Consider the following 17,006-nt stretch of genomic DNA (forward strand, 5'->3'; position numbering starts at 1 on the left):
CTTTAAAAAGCCTCTGGACTCTGGTGGAATCCAGAGTGGAAAGAAGCACCTTCAAGCAGAGCCATCAGTGCAGCTGGTATGTGCATGGAATCAGGAGGGAGGACATAGATGGGACAGGGGCTGTTTGGGTTCTTTCCAAGGGTCCATGTTAAGGAGCAGAGGGTCTAAGTTTTGTGCTATTTCTCAGTAGTAAGTCCCATCTCTGCCATGCAACCCTTTTTATTCCCATTACCTTAAAAGGTAGGGTCTGTACCCAAAGAGGTCCATGTCCTTTAGCAGAAAACAAATTGGGATCTCCTGCTTTTCCCATTTTCCTCTAAAATCCAACCAATCAGTCTCAGAATCTGAGGATGGAACTGAGGGAAGGACAAGGGAGCTCCACAGGCTTCTAACCTTTTCTTCTCAGAAGAGGCAAATTGTCCCTTGTTCCTTAGGAACCATTACCATACACACTTTCTCCCTCTCTGCACCCCTCCCTTCCACGGAAGCTGCTGCCATGGTTGCCAGGCAATGTTGCTAAGTCTCTGCATGTAAGGGTTGGCGTGGGCTGTGCTGTCACTAACATTACCATGGTGAATCAGGGGACACCTGGTATAGGCTTAGGGGGAGGGATCATGTGGATGTAAGCAACAACCTCCTAGGACAGACTGAGCCCAAGAGGCTAGTTCCACTTTAGAAAGGGGTTGAGTGAACTAGGAATTGTGGTAGTGGAGAGGGAGCCCTACAGTGGGAAATACAGGCCACTTTTATTGCAGTTGCTAGGGAATTTGTTTTGCCAAGGGAGCACATCATTCCTCCTCCATCCCTCTTAGTAAGGGTGCAAGTGCATAAGCACTCTATTCTGTCCTCCATAAGGCTGGGCAGGGCTGTGTAGGCACAGAACAGTGTAACCCCAAAATTCTGGCTTCTGTACTTGGGGAAAGTATCTGCTCCTGGGTGGGGTGGCTCCACGGGTGCCCAAGAGCAAATATCTAGAGTGGGAGTGGTAGAACAGCTTAGATAGCCACCATGGAGTGTGTCCTACTATACCAGCAGCCACTCTGCCACACTCAAAAAGTGAGGGTTAAGGATGTAGGGGTCACCCTTTCTGAGCTTGGGAGAACAGCTCTCTCCCCGAATCATACAAAAGCTTCCTGAAAGCCACCGCCTCCTCTCTCCACTGCTTGGGAGCTAGTTACTCATCTCATCTCTGCACCCGAATGCCACTGCCGCTAAAAATAGCGCCCCCAGCCGTGGGCCAGCCCCTCCTGCACCCCAACCCCATGGAAACCAGCACAGAGAGTGGCAGGCAGAGACCTTAAATTCCATTCTCATCATTCCCCGTTGTGGAAATAAGTCCAAGGCAGGAAGAAAGTACCAGATAGAACCCTAGTGGTCTGGCAACCTGACAAGCAGGAGAGTAAAGGGTTAAAACAGCAGGAAGGTTGAAGAAATGGGGACGACTAGAGAGGAGGGCACTGTCAGCGTGGTAGGAATCAGAAGCCTCTCCTCCACCCACACTGTGGGTCCCATTAGGCTTGGGGGACAGAGCAGTGGGAAGGGGCGTCCAATCCTGGGCCCCAGGGGGCGGCCGTGTACATGGGGGAGGTAGCAACGCTGAGCCGTCCGCGCTGTGTCACATGCGCGCGCGCACACACACAGACAGGCACACACGTGTGCCTGGGTATATATAGTTCCCAGTCCCTGGGCCCGCCGCTCTGCAGTGGGCGCCGGCTCCCTGGGCTGGGAGGGGGCTCCAGGGGCGGGTGGGAGGGTGGGGGGCCGGGGTGGGGTGGGGCAGGATGCTGGATGGCCCGCTATTCTCCGAGGGGCCCGACAGCCCCCGGGAGCTCCAGGATGAGGAGTCTGGCAGCTGCCTCTGGGTGCAGAAGTCCAAGCTGTTGGTGATCGAAGTGAAGACTATTTCCTGTCATTATAGTCGCCGCGCCCCTTCTCGACAGCCCATGGACTTTCAGGCCAGCCACTGGGCTCGCGGGCCCCAGAACCGCACGTGAGTGAAGGAGGGGTGAGGGGAAGCAAGTGGTGGGGCGGGGATTGGGGTCCAGATCTCCCCACAGGCACCGGTGAACACCGCTGGTCCCCATTCTCTTTCCCGCGCCTCCCTCCCCCACCCCTCGAGGGCTCAGGCCTGACTCATTCAGCGTTGATTCGGGGGACATGAGTGGGCGTGAGAAAGGGCAGGAGGTAAGATGGGGCAGGCGCTATTAAAGTGTGCATGGAGAGGTGGCGAGGAGTCCCACTTCGACTTCAGCCCTAACATATACGCACGTGCACACTCGCACACACTCACACAAACCCCTTCACGTGGCTGCCCCAAACGGTCACCAGTGCTCCCAGTTCCCTGGACCTCGGCTCCCTTCCCCCACAAACTGCTCACCTGGGTTCCTGCTCATTGTCCCAGGTGTAGGCCAAGCCCGGGATCCCCCGAGCCGCCGCCCCGCCGTCCCTGGGCCTCCAGGGTGCTGCAGGAGGCGACCAACTGGCGGGCGGGGCCTCCAGCCGAGGCCCGAGCCCGGGAGCAAGAGAAAAGGAAAGCGGCGTCGCAGGAGCGGGAGGCCAAGGAGACCGAGCGAAAAAGGCGCAAAGCTGGTGGGGCCCGACGAAGCCCCGTGGGTCAGCCGCGCCTGGAGCCCCGGAACGTCCCTCGGGTGGCCCAACCTGCAGGGCTCCCAGTTCCCTCTCGGCCCGGGCGCCTGGGGCAGGTGGGGAGAGCTTGTCCATCCGCGCAACCGCAGAGCGACCCGGGGGCGCCATGGGCGGGGCCCTGGGGAGGTCGCAGGCCAGGGCCCCCCAGCTATGAGACTCACCTGCTACTCAGAGGCTCTGCAGGTACTGCCCCACGACGCCGCTGGGACCGGCCACCACCCTACGTGGCTCCACCTTGTTACGAAGGCCCCCACAGGACCTTGGGGACCAAGCGAGCTCCCGAGTTCTCGCAGGCACCCATCTTATCAGCCCCAACTCCGACCCCCGCCAGGACAGAGGGAGGGCGCACAAAAAAGAAGTTAGACCCTCGAATCTACCGGGACGTCTTAGGGGCTTGGGGTATCCGACAGGGGCGAGGTCTCTTAGGGGGATCTCCAGGCTGTGGAGCGGCCAGAGCGAGGCCAGAGTCTGACAAGGGGGCCACGGAGAAAAGTCTGGGCCTAGCGGCTGCTGGCCTCAACAATAGTAGTGACCGCCACTCCCAAGCCAAAGCTACAGGTAGCCCAGGCACGGAGATAGCTCCTTCCAGGTCTGCAACTGCGTCTCCGAGCCCCCCACGTCCAGCTCCCAGGTCCAGGCACCATCACAAGGGCTCGAGGGAAGGGAAAGAGGGAAGAGAACCTATCTGGCTGCCCAAATGCTGGTTTCCTTCCCCTAAAAAGCAGCCACCCCGGCATAGCCAGACGCTCCCCAGACCCTGGGCTCCAGGAGGCACTGGATGGAGAGAGTTCCTGGGTCCTAGAGAAGGGACAGGATCTGAGACCCTGGAGGGTTGGAAGGTGACCCGCCGCGCCCACACCCTGCCTCGCAGTTCCCGGGGTCCCGCTAGTGGAGAAGGTGTCTTTGTCATTGACGCCACGTGTGTGGTGATACGGTCCCAGTATGTTCCCACCTCTCGAACCCAAAAGGTGCAGCTTTTGCCCTCTGGGGAGCCACGCGTTGTGGGAGATGCTCCCAGGCAACCCAATCCCTGTAAGGAAGAGGGCGAGGGGTCCGCGGTCTTTCCCTCCAGCGACCAGAAACCGCTATTGAGCAGTCTCCTTTTACACCAGCTGGGCAGGGGGCGCGGGGGCGAAACTGAGGACGGGAAGCCGGGGGAATCTTCACTGGAGGAGCGCGCCTCCGGCATCTTGGGGCTCTCGGTAGGCGAAGTAAACCTGCCGGACGCCCCCACGCAGCCAGGTAGCCCAGAGCACCCAACCTTAGGCCCATCAGCTCTGGGAGGCGCCGGCAGCGCAAAGGGCTTGGAAGTGGCAGTGGTCCCGCGGCGCGCGGGCGGGGGCTGGGCGCGGACCCCGGGGCCCTATGCCGGGGCCCTGCGGGAAGCCGTGTCCCGCATCCGCCGCCACACTGCCCCAGACTCGGACTCAGATGAAGCTGAAGAGCTCAGCATCCATAGCGGTTCCTCTGATGGAAGCGACACAGAAACCCCGGGCGCCTCCTGGCGGAATGAGAGAACCCTGTCGGTGGTTGGGAACGCCCGGCCACGGGAAGGCGGGAAGACAGCAGAGCTGAGCGACAGTATCCAAGAGATTCTAGGTGTCATCAGCCAAACTGAGCAGGCCCTCTTTGGGGCGAGGGATGTCAAGGGGACCCCACAAGGGAATAGGGAGAGGCAGTGAGAGACTCCTTCTTGTATTTGTATCCTCTGACCCATCCCTCTTTGGACCTCCTTCTTCCCCACAGAGACTTCCTTTGCTCTCTTTTCCTTGTTTCCCTACCCATACCGTTTCCCATACTTGAAATAGAAATGAAAGGAAAAGGGAGCATGTGGCATTTTATGGTTGTTTCAGGAGAGATGAGAATGAGCAGATTTAATGCCTGTTGTATGCAAGACATTCCTTGAGATCTTCAGCAGGGGCTGGTGCCCAAGGTGTGGAGCTGAACAGAGAGGCCTAGTAAGGACCAGGCTAAAGGTCAGGGATGGAGGCAGTCATAGGAAGACAATGTCAGGGCAGGACCTCTGGGCAGGAAGGATCTAGGGACAAAGTGGCCAGGTGATAGAGGGGTTCTTGGCAGAAGAGGGTCCAGAAGCAACCAGCAAAGCAGGAAAAGGACTGTTGAGTCACAGGTCTTGAGTTTTGGCCCCAACTCTGCCACTGATTTGCCAGTTGACTTACACCTGTCACTTCCCCTCTCCAGGGCTCCTAGTATTTAAAATGAGGGAGATCTATGGTTCTTTCCAGCTCTGGAATTTGGGGATCTTTGAGGAGGCCTCATCTCAACAAGCCAGGAAAGAGCATTGAGAATAGGCTAACAGAATCCAAGGGTTCCCCAGTTGCTTCCTTGTCACCTTCACTTATCCTCAATTCAGGAGACTGTCTAGGGTTTACAGAAGAACTGAGTGAGCAAGGTGCTCATACCCTGGTCTCCCTCGTTTAGATGAGGGTTCCCCAAAGCAAGGCAGGATAGTGACCCTGTTACTGTCCCTGGCCTGTGGTGGTCCAAGCTGGGGAGGGAAGGTAGCCAATGAATCAGCTTGGGACCTCTCCAGGCCTCCCCCTTTTGCTTCACCCCCATGTCCCTTAGTGGTGTACTAAAGTATTATTACGATTTCTCAGCCAGGTGTATTGCCCACCTGACAGAACCCTGAGAATTCCTGCATCTTTGCCTCTTCAAGAAACCCTCCAGGCAAGGAAAAAGGCTGGTCTCAAAAAGACCATAGGGTGGGGCGTGATACTCACAGTAGCCACTAAGGGGCGCGCGCAGGTCGCGGATTTCCCCGGTTGCTAGTTCCTGAGTCCCCCTTATCCGGGCATTGCAGGTTATCTGATCCCTAGTTACCGCGCGCCTGTCCCCCGCCTTGCCACCTCCAGCTGTGCGGGGCCGGGAGCAGGCCTCCGGCTTCCCAGACCTCTGGAGCACGCCGAGCCCCTCTTTGTACTCATCCACGCCAAGTGGCTTGGAACGCGGACACTGACCTTTTTTTTTCTCTCCGATCCCGGACACATCCTCTGTTTGCCATTTACTAGCCATGTGAGCTTGGCCAAATCACTTCACCTCCCTGAGCCTCAGTTTCCTCATCTGTCAAATGGGGGTTTATAAACACCTACCTCGCAGGGTTGTTGTGAGGATTTAATGCGGTAATGTATGTAAAGCGCCTTGCACAGTGCCTAGCACACATTGGCGCTCAATAAATCTAAGCTTCCCTTTAACCAGTTCTGGCATCTTCCTTTCTCTGACCCTTTCCCCACACCCTCTCCCAGGGCTCCTCTGCTCCTTCCCGCTTGCTGTGAGGGGGGAGGAGGACTCCTTTCTTTGGTGAAAACTCTAGGCCCACCCATCTCCCCTACCAGGGACTCTCTCTTCCTCGCCCCCCACTCCACTCCTGCTACCTCTTCCCACTGCCTGGGAGCACTCCCCCCGCCCCCCATTCCGGGCAAGGGCTGAGTCAGCCTGGCTAAATTTAGCCGCTGGCTAGGCAGGCGCGGGGGCTTTGCCCAGACTCAGTCTCCGGGTCCTGGCCTGTCCCCCGGCCCCGCCTCTGTCCTCACTTCCATCGAGTCCCGCCAACCCCAGCTCCCGCTCAGCGTTCAGGTCCCCAGCTCCGCTCTCAAACCACTTCTGGTTTTAGTCTCCAATTATCTCGACATCACTCTGGGAAGGACTTGGAGGAGGCAGGGCTGCCAGTTGGATGTGAGGCGACCCAGGGCCCCCGAGGTTGGCCTTACTTCAGGAGATGAGGGTCTCTCCTCTTGGTGTTTCCGAACCAGAGGGGAGAGCATTGGTTTGAGCTCTGGAAGAAGGTCCACCCCGCTGCCTGCCTTGAATGCACACTTCCAGATTTCAAATAGTTCTGGAAGGAGAGGGTGAAGGAAGTGGGGAGGAGGACCATACCATCTTGGGCAGAGATTAAAGGTTGCTGATATCTGTCTCCCTCCCATCGCAATCCTTAGCTGTTGCCAATTCTAACGACTAAGTGTTTACTGAGCAGTACTAGGAGCAAGACACTCTGTGCTGGCCTCCAGAAAGAGAAGCAAGGCATGCCTGACAATGAGGCAAAGATGAAACACAGAGATGATAGTACCGAGTGTGAATGTTAAATACTATGAGGAGTCAAACTAGGGAGATTACCATTTTATGAGATTCGGGACTTCTCCTTGGAGGAAGTGGCATTTGAGATAAAATTTGGTGAAAGAGCATTTCAAGTAGGATGGTGCCTGTCTTTAAGGGCATAGTCTGTAGTTCCAGTTACTCTGGAGACTGAGACAGGAGGATTGCTAGAGTCCTAAAATTCGTGACCAGTGTAAGCAATATCTCAAAAATCAAAACAGAAGAAGTAGAGAGAACAAAGTAGCAAAAAAGATATGGAGGGCTGGGGATGTGGCTCAAGCGGTAGCACGCTCGCCTGGCATGCACGGGGCACTGGGTTCAATCCTCAGCACCACATAAAAAATAAAAAAATAAAGATTTGTGTCCACCAAAAAATAAAAATTAAAAAAAATTAAAAAATTATCTCTCTCTTTAAAAAAGATATGGATGCAGGGAAACAGGATATTTTTTAAATTATAAAATTAAAAGAAAAGAAAGATATCAAATGAGCCAGTCACAGTGGCAGGACTGTAAACCCATCTAAAGCAGGAGGATTCCAAGATGGAGACCAGCCTGGGCAATTTAGCAAGGCCTTGTCTCAAAATAAAGAAATAAATCAGGGCTGGGGATGGACCCAGTGGTAAGGTGCATGCCTAGCATGTGTGAGGCCCTGAGTTCAATCCCAGAACCACCAATAAATAAATAAAATTTTAAAAGGGCTTGGGGTGTAGCTCAATGGCAAAGAACTCCTGAGTTCAATTCCCAATACCTCCTTCCCACAAATTACCAAATGGTCTAGTCCTCCCAAAGTTGAGAGAACATTCATAGTGGAAGATCAATCAGTTGGGAGTGAAAATAGAGGTGGGAACAGGTGAACCTGGTACACTGGTGAACCCTACCCTCTTGGGCTTGGGAAGAGGGTAGGATTCAGGCTAAGAGGAAAACTAGGGAAGCCCACTGCTGAAGTGAGGGCAGCTGCCTGCAGTTTGCTACAACCTAGGGGTTCCAGGATCCTGAGGCAGGTAGAAGTGGTGAACTAACTGGGTGGTATAGTAGAGGGGCTGACCCTGTGGGAGTTGTCTCCACTATACTGCCTAAACACATTTGAGGTGAACATACAATAGTCTATTTTTTAAAAGCTCACCCACTACCATTATTGGAGAATTAAGGTAGCATGTTTAGAACTTGGACTTCGGGGCCTGGCAGCCTGTATTTAAACCTTGCCTCTACCTCATTCTAGCTGTGTGACATTGGGCAAGATACTCAATGTCTCTATGCCTCAGTGTCTTAACTTATATAAAAAGGAGAGGAGGATATTACCAGGTGTGGAGGTGCACACCTGTAATCCCAGCAACTTGGGAGCTGAAGCAGGAGGATCACAAGTTCAAATTCACCTTAGCAATTTAGCAAGACCCTAAACAACTAGCAAGACCCTGTCTCAAAGTAAAAAATTATAAAAAAGGCTGGGGTTGAACCCCTGGGTTCAATCCCTGTTTTTTTTTTTTTTTTTTAAATATTTATTTATTTATTTTTAGTTCTCGGCGGACACAACATCTTTGTTGGTATGTGGTGCTGAGTATCGAACCCGGGCCGCACGCATGCCAGGCGAGCGCGCTACCGCTTGAGCCACATCCCCAGCCCTCAATCCCTGGTTTAAAAAAAAAAAGGCAGGGGGGAAATATTAAAAGCACTTTTTGCATAGGATTGTTGAAAGGATTAAATGATTCAATATGCATAGTACTTAGAACAATGCATGGTAAGTGATATATAAGTATTAGCTCTATTCTTTCTCTTTAGCACTATTTCATTAGTGATGGAGTGTCAAACAAAAGGATGAGGGAAAGAAGTAGAAGTAAAAGAGGAGAAAGGGGTAGCAGAGTCCACATCAAGAGGAGCACAGGAAAAAAAAAAAAAAGAGGAGCACAGGGTTTGGGCATGGTAACATATGCCTGTAATCCCAGAGACTCCAGAGGCTGAGGCAAGAGGATCCAAAGTTCAAGGCCATCCTGGGCAACTTAGCCAGACTGTCTTAAAATAAAAAATAAAAAGGGTTGGGATGTGGCTCAGTGGTAAAGTGCTCCTGGGTTCAATTTCCAATACAAAAAAAACCAAAAAAGCACTGGAGTGGATGCAAACAGCACCTTAAATGGGCCAGTGGTGTACTGGGAACACTTGAGTGATTAGGAACAACATGCTCCTTCTCCCAGAACTTCCCTCCATCTTTGCCTATGGATAGAGTTGGCACCAGTTGCCAAAGTTCTGGGGAGAAAGGGAGAAAGAGAAGTGGAGAAGTGACTGCAGGTCTGGGGCCAGCTCCTGGTAATCCATATCTCAGGCTGGCCCTGCAGGGCCCTGTGGGTGGGAGGCTGAAGGTTCCCTGCTGCGAAAATGACTTCTAAATTCGGCTGTGTCTGCCAGTCAGCCAGCCTCGTGATGGAGGCCACAACCACCCCCCACCTTAGTACTGCCTTACTGTTTATGAGTAGGAACAGCAGATACAGGAGGACATGGTCAGTTTGGAGCAGAGATCTTAGGTTAGTGTGGGTCCCTGTGACCCTCCCAATAGCCAGGTTCTTCCCTGGGAAGACTTTTCTGCTCTAGTGATTAAGGCTTTGGAAGAACCAAGCACCTTCTCCTCCTTTCAGACTCAGGAAAGTCCCTGGGACTTCCTGAGATCATCCATAGGTGGGTAATGGAAACCAAGAACCAGGACATAACTCTGGGACTTCAGAGACTATCAGAGTCAGGAGTGTGAACATGTATGTGTGTGAGGAGGAGAGAACCAGGAGAGAAAACCAAACTCGAGGACATGGGAAGTATGCGAAGTGTGTCTACGGGGTATAGTGTCAGTGTTCACTCAGTTATTCATTTGTTCACTTGCCCATTAAATGCATATGCCAGGGATACAGAAGAGACTCAGGCACAATTTTTACCTTCATGGATTCCACATTCTAGGCTCTATGGGTAAAGACCCACAGAGGTATTACAGTGTAGAATGACAGCATAATAAAAAAGCATTCCTGAGGGAACATGGCAGGAAAGAAGAAACAGCTACTAGACTAGGACTTATGAGGAGTGAGAACATATTCAGGTTTCCAGGAGACAAACTGTTGAAAGTCCATAATAAAGGAAGGTTCAGCCTAGATATGCTGTCCTTGCCTTTGCATGACATAGGGTGAACTCTCTTCCTTGAATCCCATGACACATGAATTCTTTATATTTATATAAACATGAATTCTTCATATATATATATATATATATATATATATATATATATATATATATAGTAGTTGGATACAATACTTTTATTTTATTTATTTTTATGTGGTGCTAAGGATTGAACCCAGGGCCTCACATGTGCTAGGCAAGCACTCCACTGCTGAGCCACAACCCCAGCCCCATGGCACATGAATTCTTTTGTGGATGGATATTCCACCTATGCACCCATCCACTCATCCATCCATCGTGTCTATCTATGTATCCCATCCATCCATTTACCCATCTACCAACTCATCTATCATCCATATAGTCATCCCTCTATACCCATCTATCTATGCATCTGTGTATTCATCCATGTACCCATCCATGCATCCAACCATCTATTCATTTGTCCATCCATTCATCATTTAATGAAGGCAATTTTGTATAGCTTAATGCTGCAAAGGATGCCATTATGAAGAAAACACAGAGCATGTTCTCAGGGAACTGGAAGCCTGGTGGGGGAGTAGTATACACAAATAACCACTGATAGGATGGCCAGTCTGTGCTGTTAGTGAAAGCTCCACCAGCAAGGTGCTTCAGGAGCTTGAACAGGCAAGGGAAATCAGAGTCTTCGTGGAGGAAGGAAAATTTGAGACAAGTTTCAATAGGGAGATGGGAAAAGGGTGCATTCTGGGTATGTGAAAACACATAGCTTTCACAGGGAACAGAAGCACTGAGGAATACAGAGCTGAAAAGAAGTGGGGTCCTGGAGAGAGATGTGGGAATCAAGTCATGAAATGATTTTTAAAAGCAAAGATAAAACATCTGACATTTAATTAGGCCCTGTAGCACACACCTTTAGTCCTGGCTGGAGGATCACTTGAGCCTGGGAGTTGGAGGCCAGCTTGGCCAACATAGTGAGACCTGTCTCAAAACAGACAAAACAAAAACATTTGAGCTTTAGTGAGAGGAATTGAGGGAGAGGTGAGTGGCAGAGGTTTGGAGCTGAGAATGTCCCAGTGCTCCTAAACACCAATAAAAATTTACCTAATGCTTGATTATGACCCTCTTGGTCTTAATACCTTGTGGAATCCCCTGCAGGGTTATGAACTACTCAAGAGTCCTGCCTTTGATTTAATTCTATATCCCTACAAGCTTGTCATGGAGCAGGTGCTCAGAAAATACGGACATAAGGATGGAACAGATGACAAAACTGTGCCACAGGAACACTGGCATGATGATGTAGCATCATATATATAGGAAAAGTGATCGTTTCTGCCTACTGTGTCCCCCACACCACTCCAGCTCCTAAGAGAGGATCCTGCCTTCTTTGCTGGGGTCTCTCCATAAGGCACCACAAGGTGGCGCTGTTCCAACTATAGCTTTTGATTCTGCTAGAGTCCTTAGTGTTTCAACTGGTGAAGCCCGGTCTAAGAATTATCCAGGAATGGTCTAGACATCTCCTTCCAGCTAGTCCTAAGAAAATGAAGAACTTGAGTGCAGCCACAGAATAAAAGAGCTGACAAGTTGGGCAAGATGGTGCACACCTGTAATCCCAGCATCTTGGGAGGATGAGGCAGGAGAATTCCAAGTTCAAAGCCAGCTTCAGCAACTTAGTGAAGCCCTAAGAAAACTTAAATCCTGTCTCAAAATAAAATCTAAAAAGGGATGGGGGATGTGGATCAGTGGTTAAGAGCCCCTGGGTTCAATATACAGAGAGAGAGAGAGAGAGAGAGAAGAAGAAGAAGAAGAAGAAGGAGGAGGAGGAGGAGGAGGAGGAGGAGGAGGAGGGGGGGGGAGGAGGAGGAGGAGGAGAGGAAACAGACCCCAACCTCAATCATGTATCAGTTATCATCTATCCAACCATTCCTTTGACTGTGCCACTATGTACCAGGTTCATTGTATGTTAGGGTCTTGCAAAAGCAAGAGGGACCAAAACACAGTTCTTGCCTCAAGAACCTCATAGTCCAGTCCTATGCAGATCTTCCCTTCTTCTCTCTTTTACAAATGTGTGACACACATGCACACTCACACATGCAACTGTTCGTTAGGGCCAATCCCCTTGACCTGGGAAGCCATCTCCACATGAGATCTACTCTTTGGTGATGTTCACACATTCAAATCCAAATTTCTCCCCAAGATTGCTGCATGGCCACGGAATATTGACACACTACTGACCCTTGAGCACTCCTTCCCTCAAAGGCTTCTTTCTCTTGCCCTTCTCCTCAGTTCCCAGTCATGTCCTTTCCTGTTCTCTCTCCCCCCCTATCCCATCATGTATACACAGTCACTCTGCCAGCCCTGGTAGGTTCACAGCATAGGTCTGGTATATGCTAGGGTCTCCTTACAACTAAAGCTCTGGAAGCTACAAGGACATGAGGCCAGATCCATATCTATCCAGAAATGAGGAGTTGGAGACTCTAGAAAACCAGACTTCAGAAAAATGGTCCTCTGTGGCACAAGGCTTCTGCCAGCCAAACCTGTCTCCTGACAGAGACCTACTTTGGGAGGATCAGGCCCCTCCTTAGACACAACTCCATCATAGTGGTGGCTGAAGATGGAGCATTGTGGGACATTGTCCACTTTCCCAACATGCTCCAGGGCCCTTCTGAGCCCTTGGCGGGTTTGGGAGAGGATGGGAGGGAGGGTTGGTGCTGAGAGTGGGAGCCAGGCCCATCGAGGTCCCAGGGAGTGAATGCGGCATTGTTGGTCAGGCCAGAGTCACAGATAATTACCTCAATTAGTGACAATGGGAGAGTAATAAATACAGGCTTAGTGTCTCCTACCCCACCAGGGCTCCGAAGATTAATCCAGGCTGACGGGCGGGCCCTGAAAGGCGTGATGGACAATTCATTAAACTCCCCAAATGCCGCACAACCTGGGCGTGAAGGCTGAGTTAGCCCCCTGGGGGCTGCGCCTTTGTCCTGATTGTGTGTCTCCGACACAGCAGAGCCGAGCAGCCCCCAGAGAGTGGGGAGGTGAGTGGGGCTCCCCTAGCCGGGCCAGGCGGCAGGGGGATTAGGCCTCGGTCCGGCCCTGGTTGCCCTGGCATACTGGCTTGGCCTGGCTGGAATGTCCGTGTGGGAGGGAGCAGGACGAGCGGAGGGGCGGGGCCGACAAGGTGGGGTAAGGGGGGGTACACAAAACCAGGGGCAGGAGGAGTTAATTAGACGCCAGCCGAGGAGGGCGAGGGGCCACAATAGGGCTGAGGGGCTGCCAGGGACGGCCCCTTCACTTCCGAGGATTAATGGGGGGGGGGAGCTCAGCCCTGGGGGAGGAGAGCTGGAAGCTTCACAAGGTGGCACTGCCCCCTCTTGCCCTGCTGGGTACCTATGTGACAAGAGGCTGGAGGCAGGAGACTGGCCACCTGGGCAGGTGCCCTCAGTATCCCACAGAATGACTCTTCCTTACATGGCACCTACATAGGGAAAATGATGGGGCAGAGAGGGGAGGAAGCACCTCCTCATTTGTCAGGGAAGTAGAGGAGACAAGCATGTAATTTAGGAGCCCTGTTCTCAGCCCCTCTTACCCAGTACCCACAAAACCTACTCTGAAGCAGATTCCAGAGCCTGAAGCTTTACCTTCCCCAAGGAGGCTGCCAGGTTAAAGCCAGAACCTTCTGGCCTGTATGGCTGGAATTGATGTGAACACATAGGACTAGGGGTGGTTGCAAGTGTGCACAGGAGATTTTGCCTGCAGGTATGCCTGTGCACCGGGCTTGGTGTTGGCATGTCCTCAGTAAATGCCTGTTGAATGAATGAATGAATGAATGACCTTTTGATGAGAGTAACTGATTTGAAAAAAGAGAAGTGGTACTTGGCTGCACCCTGACACAGAGTGGGTGACTTTGGGCCCTTCCATACCGAACTTTCAGCCATGGCCAGGGAACTCCATTTCTGAGGAGATGAGCAAGTGTCTAGGGAAAATGGAGCAGCAGTGGTTCCTTCACCTGGAAAAGACAAAAAAAAAAAAAAAAAAGGCAGTAGGCTGTTGGAAGCCCCACTTCCTCCTGGGCCTCAGGGAACAGGGCAGCCCTGGCTCCTCCTTAGAGCCACCCCACCCTACCCCCTCCCAGGGGATGACAAGGGAGAGTTGGCGGCAGTTCCCTGGGCATATTTATAACCTGCTGCTCCTCACCAGCGTCTGCTTTTAGCCCAGACGGGGGAGGGGGCAGGAGGGTGGTCTGTCTCATGCTGGGCGCCCCAGCTGGGTGTGGAAAGAGTGAGTAAGGGTGAGTGGTGGGCAGCTCTGCATGGATATTCCTGCTCACACCACAGCCAAACAGCTTATTTTCTCCTCATTTTGTTATTTTTCTCTCTCTGTCCTGGAGAGGAAGACTGAGCCAGCCTGGGACAGGGGGTGGGGGGAGTGGACTGGACCCTAGGGTATTTGCAGCCCCACTGACAGGGTTTTTCCAGGGTGCGTGTGGCAGGGTGTGTGCGGGTGCCAGTTTGCTGACCCCCCAGGGACTACGCAAGACTGCTGTCTCAGTCCTCTCAGCTTTTCCACTCCCCTGAGGATATTTCAGGACTAGTACCTCCCTCATTTTCTGAGGCCAACCTTGTATCCAGGGTCCCTGCCAGCCTCAGATCCCCTTGGGTATGTGGCACCTGAAGATCAGAGGTGGGTGGGAGCCAGAGCATCAGGCACATTCCTGCTGACATTATCCTGTGGCCACTACCCTGAACCACTCAGCCCTGAGACCTTTATGAGACTCTTTCTAGGCACAGCTGTTCTTTCCCCCAGGATCTACCCACTCTAGCCCCAAGTGAGAACAGCACAGATGATCATAATAACAAAGTAATTAGTTCCTGTGCCATGCTTTTCGGATCCTGCACTCCTTTTACTTGTCTCCTACCCCATGCTAGGGATAGAACCCAGGACCTCCAGCATATTCGCCACTCTACCACTAAACTATACCCCAGCCCTTTTAAGAGCCTTTTTTCCCCCTTTTATTAGCGCATGCCCTGTTAGGGCCCAGCCCTGTTTTGTACTTCCCAGAATATTCTGCACTTTCCAGCCTCAGGAAGAGAAGGATCTCCAAGCTGAGGGCTTATGTATGGGAGTCTGTCTTTAAGCTTAGTACCTTAGTAAAGTCTTCAGGTACATGCAGAAGACTTTACACTTCATTGAACCTTCATTGTACTCCCTCCCACCCTTTAAACTGACAGTATCTGTTTATGTGTTTGATTCTCTGGCTGGACTGTAAACTTCTCCTAGCAGGAAATATGGCTTGTACAACACCATATTGCCAGCATTTGGTGTATACCCAGTACAGAAGAGGTGTCAGTAAGCTTCAAATGACTGAAGCCTTCATGTACATGATCTCATCTGAACCTCATATCCTCCCTGAAGAATAAGTAACAATAATCTTTCTTTCCTGTTTAATGATCAAGGCAAAAGAGGTTGAGAAAGCAAAAGATATTTACTGGAAACCCAAGGTCTTTCAGGTGTCTCCTACTCAGAATCAATAAGGGTTTTATTCTTCCCACTAGGCTGCCCATCAGAACTGAAATGGTGCTGCCTTAACCAAAGAAGAGAAAGGGAAAGGGATGTCCTTGCAGGGTTGAGCAGATCCTGGATCCACTTCCCTACCCCCACACACATCCCAAAGGCCAACAAGGGTCAGAGTTCATACACCCAGGGAGAGGTGGGAGGCAGTGACAACAGCAAAGGAGTCCTGGGGAGAGGGGGAAATTCTCTTGTTGGCTGGGACCAGTTGTTGCCCTTGGGGGGGGGGGTGGTTCTTAGCTCCTGCTGCCCTTCTGGTCCTTCCCTGGAGGGGAGGGGTTAAGATTAGAGACAGACATTAGAGTTTAGGAAGGGGCTAGTGTTTGTCTGAAGTTAGGGTTCAGGCTAGGCTTCAGCCTAGACCTGGGGACAGGGAGAGGATTAGAGTTAACATAGGTTTAGAACTATGGGCAGGATTAGCATTCCTGCTGACTCCAGTGAATGTGCACACAGAGGTAGCCTCTAGGAATTGTTAGTAACAGAATCCTCATTCTGACTCTGTGGGAATGGCCAGTTTAATGATTTGGTTATGGATCACACTTTGTCTCCTTTTGGTTTAGGGTGGTTTAAGCCTAGTCCACATTTGAATTCTAAACTTCCTGCTCCTTTCTTCTCTCCCATCATCATTCTGAGCTTCCTCAGCATGGAGATCCTTCTCTGAGGAAAAGAGTCAATAACCTGTTACCTGGATGCTCCTGCGTCCAAGGTATAACTGGGATTCTAAGAAGATATTTCCCTGTCTTGCAGAAGAAAGGGGTGCTTCACCACTGCCCTATACCTGGGTCCTAGTAGGAGACAGGATTCAGGGAACAAGAGATCTATATCAAGGGCAATAGCATCCTTTCTGCTTGGATTTCTCTTTCTACTCTTCAGAACATGGCCACAGTTATCACTCAGTTGTCTTCTAGGAGGAAAAGCAGGCTCAGAGTATGTTTAATCCCCATTCATCAAATGAATGCACTTGCCTATATCACATAGAAAGTTGCTTTTAGAATAGGAAGATGAGGGGCTGGGGTTGTGGCTCAGCAGTAGAGTGCGTGGGACCCTGGGTTCAATCCTCAGCACCACGTAAAAAATAATTGGGGCTGGGGAGGTGGCTCAAGTGGTGGCGCGTTGGCCTGGCATGCGTATGGCCGCCCGGGGTTGGATCCTCAGCACCACATAACAGACAAAGATGTTGTGTCCACTGAAAAACTAAAAAATCAATATTAAAAAATTCTCTCTCTCTCTTTAAAAAATAATAATTGAGTGAAACAAAGGTTTTGTGTCCAACTATAAAATAAATATTTTTTTAAAAAAAGAATAGGAAGATGAACCCTGCAGGATGTTTAAGCTTCTGACCAGTTTCTTCTGGAGACCAGGGTCCCATCTGGTCTCATTAGGTCATCCAAGGCTCAGAATTTCAGGATCTTCTTGCAGGTCCAGGAAACCAGTTCCCCAACAATATACCCTATTTGTTTAAGAGAAGTAAGCACCCAAATCTGGGAGTAGTAAGAGGAAGGTAAGTGGATACCACAAACCATGTTGTGTTCTGGATTCAAGGAAACACTACCAAG

The 17,006-nt window shown here is 51.3% G+C and overlaps 1 protein-coding gene across 1 annotated transcript; it reads left to right on the forward strand.

Annotated features, from left to right (window-relative positions):
* The first annotated feature begins 1,781 nt into the window (after nucleotides 1-1,781).
* On the forward strand, nucleotides 1,782-4,330 carry Ddn (dendrin). The gene is made up of 2 exons (XM_027949736.3): nucleotides 1,782-1,990; nucleotides 2,402-4,330. Exons 1-2 carry the CDS (start codon nucleotides 1,782-1,784, stop codon nucleotides 4,326-4,328), a joined length of 2,136 nt encoding a protein of 711 aa, XP_027805537.3. The 3' UTR covers nucleotides 4,329-4,330.
* Nucleotides 4,331-17,006: the final 12,676 nt, after the last annotated feature.

Source organism: Marmota flaviventris, chromosome 3 (assembly GCF_047511675.1).
Source record: "Marmota flaviventris isolate mMarFla1 chromosome 3, mMarFla1.hap1, whole genome shotgun sequence".
NCBI lineage: Eukaryota > Metazoa > Chordata > Mammalia > Rodentia > Sciuridae > Marmota > Marmota flaviventris.